The following is a 6,304-nucleotide window of genomic DNA, read 5'->3' as shown; positions in this document are numbered from 1 at the left end:
GAGCAATCTCAGTGCCACTTTAACAATTCACTTAAGTCTTTTGTCAGGGGAAGTCTCTTGTTCACTCTGTTGCTTTCTTCCAGCTGCTTCAGACCTGCATTTGCTGTGGTGGTTTTGTGACCAGCTAATTCATGCTGAGGAGATGGAAGGTCAGATGAGGGAACCTCTGAAAACTTTATTGTCATCTAGTTAACTTAAATGTCTAAAAAGACATTACTGTCCAAACCTGAAGCTTTTTCTTGCTCATAGTTATGCTGTGTAGGAAGTTCTTCAGGTAATCTGGCATCTGTAGGTTCTCAAGGAGAAGCTGCAGGAGATCTCATTCCATAGTCCTCCTCTTGACCAGCCGATGAAAAGGGGCAAATATTTGTTGAAAAGCACCTTTACAGCAGCCTCTAGACACAGTACACAATTACACAATCATAAACAAATAATTGTGGACATATTCTGTGGAATACATGGGCTGTGGTGATTTTTTGCTGTATTTCAGTAATTAATTGTATTAATTTCATTTTTTTGTCCACATAATTAAGTGGGTGTAAACTTCTCAGGGGGCTCAAGTTCATATGTTTTTGCATCCAAAACCAGAACTGTGTTCAAGGGCTAGTCAGGGAAACACTTTTTTTAGTCAGTTAGCTATGCTGGTATGGATGAATAAATGTGAAATCTTTATTTAAAAGTGGAGATCTCTAGACTTGCCTGTATAGTAAATCTCTTGGCTGTCAGCTATAATTATACCTGTGACTGTTAGAACATTTACACTCCGAAACACAGGGGGAGCTTTAAGTGGATTTTTGGCATGTTCTTTCTTCCTACCTTCTGGCTGTGGTGGAAAGGAGTATGTACCAAAATAGATGAATACAGGAAATGCGTAAATGAGACTTCTTCATATTGGTACCTTCAGTATCTTGCTGCGCATGGGACTTCTGATGATTTGCCTTTAACAGTTTCAGTTTAACTTGCTTCTCTGAGATAAATTGCATAAGGATGCAATAATTGCAGACTATACTTTGAGACACTAAATATGATGAAAGAACGACTGACAATGAAGAAAAACAGATGCAGAGATGCTTGGTGTGGCATAGTGTGACTTGAACTGAAGTCTGGGAGAGGGGGTGGGAGAACTCTCTGAATTGGTAAACTGACAGATTTTGTTTCAGAGCAGGTCGGTTACCATTCACTTTTGCTCTTGGCCAGCGGTGTATATTGAGTATATATACTCAATATATTGAGTATATACACTCAGCGGTGTATTGAGTATGTATATTGAGTATATATGGCCAGCGGTGTATATTGAGTATATATACATGTACTCAATATATATATACATATTGAGTATATATACTCAATATGCAGTAAAAACTTGCATGCTCTTTGTGGGCGCTTCAGAGACCCGAGACAGCTAGTGAGAATATAGGTGTCACATGTATAGAAGGAACTTCCGAAGAGTCCCTAGGGAAAGCCTTTCTTATCTCTGTTCTCTGCAATTTGGTAGTTTGTTTTTAATGACTGAAAAAGTCCATATTTGAAATGAAATAGGCTTTTTTTGCTTAAAGAGAATGATTTGGGGAATGTGCTTTGCTTTCAGTTTATAGGCCAGTCCCTGAAGAAAAGGTATTACAGAAAATCCTCCTTGCAACTGTGCCGCTTCTGGCATTTGAAGCAGAGGCAGAGAAGTGAGATGAAGGATGTGGCATCTTCCAGGGAACAGCTTGGGAAAATTTTCTCATGCTCTTTGTGCCCATCTCTTCTGAGTAAATAAGTCTTCAGTGCTACCATAATCTTGAATTTACTGAAGGTAACCTTGAAGATTTTTGTTTGTTTGTTTGTTTATAGCCTTTAACAAAAACTCATTGGAAAGAGACAAAACCACTAGCATGGCAAAGAACTGTTGTTGTAAAGCATCTGGTTTGTGTATTGCTGCTGTAGGACAGGTGATAATGACTAGTGCATCTATTACTGAGCGTGAGTAAATGTGAAAATATCAGCATAAAACCTATCATCCCACTGCAAATTATGTTGTATTATTTGTGCTAGCAGTGACAAGAGTGAGATTAAAAGCAGTGTAACAGAGTGTGGGGATTTTTCTCCTGCTTAACTGACAGAAATTTGAAGTACTAAGGAGAAAAAATGTGGATTGTGGCAGCCTCTCTCCACGAGGCTCGGTTTACCTCTCTTGCAAGTCCTGGAGCTCTGGCTGAGACTGGGGAGCTACAGGGAACAGTTTGCCCTGTTTCACACAGGGTGAGGCAGCACTTGACCACAGAAGACCCTGAAAAAGCCTGCTAGTATTTGAATGCAGTAATAGTGAGGTTAAGAGGTAGCCTGCCAGTGCTGCTTGAGCAGTATTATTTTGATTAAGTGGAGGAAGTAGGAAGTCAGAAATACAGAGGAGAAATATTTATAATACTTGAGGAAGTGTCTAAAAACTTCACAATTAGAAACTCTTAAGATCCAATAGAAACTCCAGCTGAAAAGTTCCTGTCCTTTCTGTGCCTCCCAGCTGCAACTGAGCAGCCAGAAATGAGTTGTGTGTAGTCTGTGGCACTTCAGTGAGGGAGGGGGAAGTGTCATTGGTCCACAAATGCAGGACATTTTTTGTAGAGCATTTTTGTGTAGGAGCTGATACTGTTGCAGGGAGAGAACTGGAATAAACTGTTCTTTGCTCAAGGATATAGCAAAGGCTGCTGCTTTGCTGATAAAAGATCACGTGGCATTTGTAGGCTTTTTTTTAAACCGGTCTGTGTTGCAGAACTATTTGATTTGTGAAATTTTGCTATCCAGTAGGTTAGTGATGGTATAGTCTGTATTTGCCTGAGCAGTGTAATAAAGGCTCTCCTTTCTGCACTAGGAACATATAAGCTGTTTGTCTTGCTTTTTAAAGTCCTCTGCTTCTTCTTTCTCTCCCTAACTGTTGTCTCTCGCTCAGTCCCGAAGAAAAGATCAATTCCTGCCTCTCCCTGTGATTGCAAAGCCAGGCTGTATCGCCTACTTGTTTTTCAAACAAACGTCTCTGTGTGTTCTCCCCATGTTGCCTCTCAGGCTTCAAAGCAACCCTCCAGAAATATCCACAAAGCTTTCTCCTTACTTCTTAAAGCCTTTGCAATGTTATCCGCAAACCCTTGAGAAGGACTAATGCTTCCGAGGTGCTTTGGCTTTGGATATTAAACAAAATGGAATGTCATTTTGTTTCTTCATTCCTTCATTCCCATCTCTCCCTTCACATACTTAACTTTCTTTTGCAAAGACTGCTTTTTGCCCTGACCCAGAGCTGGTGCTTGTGGGCCCTTCAATAACAGTTGATGAGCAAGAGCTCACGTGTGTATTTGGCACAGTGCTTAAAGAAGTATTGCAATAAGCAGGTAATTAAGTTATCAATGTATCTGTTTTGTCTTCCACAGAAGCTCCTTGTGCTACTCCACTGATCTGTAGCTTTGGAAGGCCGGTGGACCTGGAGAAGGATGACTACCAGAAGGTCATATGCAACAACGAGCATTGTCCATGCAGCACCTGGATGCACCTTCAGTGCTTCTACGAGTGGGAAAGCAGCATCCTCGTTCAGTTCAATTGCATTGGCAGAGCCAGGAGCTGGAACGAAAAGCAGTGCCGCCAAAACATGTGGACAAAGAAGGGATATGACCTGGCTTTTCGCTTTTGCTCCTGTCGGTGTGGGCAAGGTCATTTAAAGAAGGACACGGACTGGTACCAGGTGAAGCGGATGCAGGATGATAAGAAGAAAAAATCAGTGTTGGAGAAGAGCACAGGAAGGTCGATGGCAGAGTCAGCAGAGGAGGCCAAGAAGGGCAGACTGGCCAACAAGCCCCAGAAAGGATTGAGTCACGACCTCCCACGAAGGCACTCGATGGACCGGCAGAACTACCAGGAGGAGAGCGTCATGGGTGGCAGCTATGCTGTTCGCTCGCCTTGTGTCTCTCCCGGCCAGTCCCCACCCACCGGCTACTCCATTCTTGCCCCTACGCATTTCAGCGGCCCTCGTTCCTCACGATACCTGGGAGAGTTTTTGAAGAACGCCATTCACCTGGAGCCCCATAAGAAGAACATGGCCAGCGGGGGCATGTTCAGGAATGCGCATTTTGATTATGGGGCAGCTGGTTTGCAAGCCCATAGATCAGGACACTTCGATGCCCCTGTGCAGTTTTTGAGAAGGCTCGATCTGTCTGAGCTGCTTACTCACATCCCCAGGCATAAATTGAATACTTTCCATGTGCGGATGGAAGACGATGCCCAGGTGGGCCAAGGGGAGGACCTTCGGAAGTTTATCCTTGCTGCTCTTAGTGCCAGCCACAGGAACGTTGTAAACTGTGCACTATGCCACAGGGCGCTGCCAGTGTTTGAACAGTTTCCGCTGGTGGACGGGACCCTGTTCCTTAGCCCATCGAGACACGATGAGATTGAATATGATGTTCCCTGTCACCTTCAAGGTACAGGTTGTCTGTCAGTCATGCCTAGGCTTCATTAAAAGATGGAACTGCCTTCTGTGCCCTGCCTCCCCCCATTTTAGATTTTCATCCTGATTCTGCATTTTTAAGCAGTTCTGTAAAGCTTGGAGTCGCATCCATATTATCACGTGGATCAGATTGAAACACTTAGGAAGGAATTACAATGAGCAAATGCCTTGTAGAAAGATCCATGCCTTGTGTTTAGGTTTACAACTAAGAGATTTCTCATCCAGTTTTTAGGTAGAACATGGGAAGGTTTTCCAGCCACTCTGTTCTACAGCATGTGCATGCTGATTTATCTGCTGTGAGCTTTACTCCAAGATATGCATCAACCTTTTAAACAACCTTTTAAGTTTAAGCATGCTGTGCTGCAACATGGGTGGAAGTTATATTTGTACCAACAGTGAGATGGGATGCCTCTCCTCTGCATTCAGATTAGAGAATATCAGTTTTGTTTTATAGCAAGCTATTTTATTTTTTTTAATGAGGAAAGGACTATAGTCTGGCCTATGTTAACACTGGCCTGGAGAGGTTGGACATACTAAAAGTAAGTTTAATATGATGGGTTGAAGAAGCAATGGTGTAGTGGGGAATTTAGACTTCCACCTGTTCGGACTGCATCCTGATCATGTCCCAGCTCTGAGCTGAGTTAAGACCAAGGCACGTATTACTTTTCTCTTCCTAGAGAAACAAACAGATGTGGGTTAGGCTGAGCTTCAGCTCTTCCTGAAAGCTGTTTCCCAGAGTAAGTGATCAAGGTGGTACACAGCAAAACATGCCTGTCCTGCAGCCTGCTGGCAGCCAGTGTGGCTAAAATAAGGCAGAAAAAGTATTTATAGTTTGGTGCTCAGAAACATAGAATTATACGTTGAAAAGTGTGTTGGGAAGGCATTAATGAGAGGTATTTTAACATTTAAGTTTCTCTCCTTTCAATAAAATTTGTTATATCCCATGCATCATCATAATACGTGTTATGTAACATTCCTTTGCTCAACAAACTTTGTATTTCTTTTCTTTCCTTAAATCACTGTGCACTAAGTCACTAAACTGTATTCATGCTATAACATTATTGTTTCTGTCTTGCCTAATGTACTTTAAGGAGAAAATGTGATAGGCAAATATACAAGATAAATGAGCTCCAGGATAACCAGAATATACATATGTGAGATAATAATGCTTATTTGCTATGGTGGGGAGGCGTGTACAATGAGCTTGTGATTTTATAATTACTAATAGCTGGTTTAGTAATAGTGAAACTCATCACTTGTTAAAATTTGCCACTAAGAATGAAACTGCTGGGTTTTTTTATAATTAGTTGCTCTTTACCTCTTGGAGAATACATCTGAAAAATTTGCTCAGACAAGATACTGTGCATAATTAATTGTTAGAATTTTTACCTCCTTGTCCTGGGTGAAATGGCTTATTATCAAAAGTACATTTTGAAATGAAATTAAGCTTGCAATGTGCTGTTCCAGAGTGTTATTTTCTCTTTAGTACAGAAAATCACTTGTTTTATTTCAGGCATGTTTAAGGTATCGGGTGCATAATTTCCTATAGAACAAGGATCCTGAAAATTAAGTGGTGGGCAATGCAGTATTATAATGTGCAGGAACAGTGCAGAATTTCAGATGGGGAAAAGAATTTTATCTTCCTGCACAACACACAACTTCTGTGTGTGGAATTATTCGAATGTCTCCAATCTCAGTTGTTGACTTGAACAGAGTTTATTATATTTGCACTTTAGCATCGTCACATCATATTTCTAGAGTCAAACACGCTGATGTGGAATAACTCAATTTTTATCAGCTCATATTAGCAAGCTTATTTTATGTGTATATGTATAT

General features: G+C 41.4%; 1 protein-coding gene across 1 annotated transcript; it reads left to right on the top strand.

Moving 5' to 3' along the window:
• Positions 1 to 3,401: 3,401 nt before the first annotated feature.
• HECA (headcase homolog (Drosophila)) lies at positions 3,402 to 4,442 on the top strand (the record flags this gene model as incomplete). Its single annotated transcript, XM_010189387.1, has 1 exon — positions 3,402 to 4,442. A coding segment is annotated over one exon (1,041 nt), but the record flags the coding sequence as incomplete, so codon positions are not given.
• Positions 4,443 to 6,304: the final 1,862 nt, after the last annotated feature.

This window comes from Mesitornis unicolor, unplaced genomic scaffold (genome assembly GCF_000695765.1).
Source record: "Mesitornis unicolor isolate BGI_N332 unplaced genomic scaffold, ASM69576v1 scaffold44637, whole genome shotgun sequence".
NCBI classification, from domain to species: domain Eukaryota; kingdom Metazoa; phylum Chordata; class Aves; order Mesitornithiformes; family Mesitornithidae; genus Mesitornis; species Mesitornis unicolor.
This window is presented reverse-complemented; position numbering and strand designations above follow the sequence as displayed.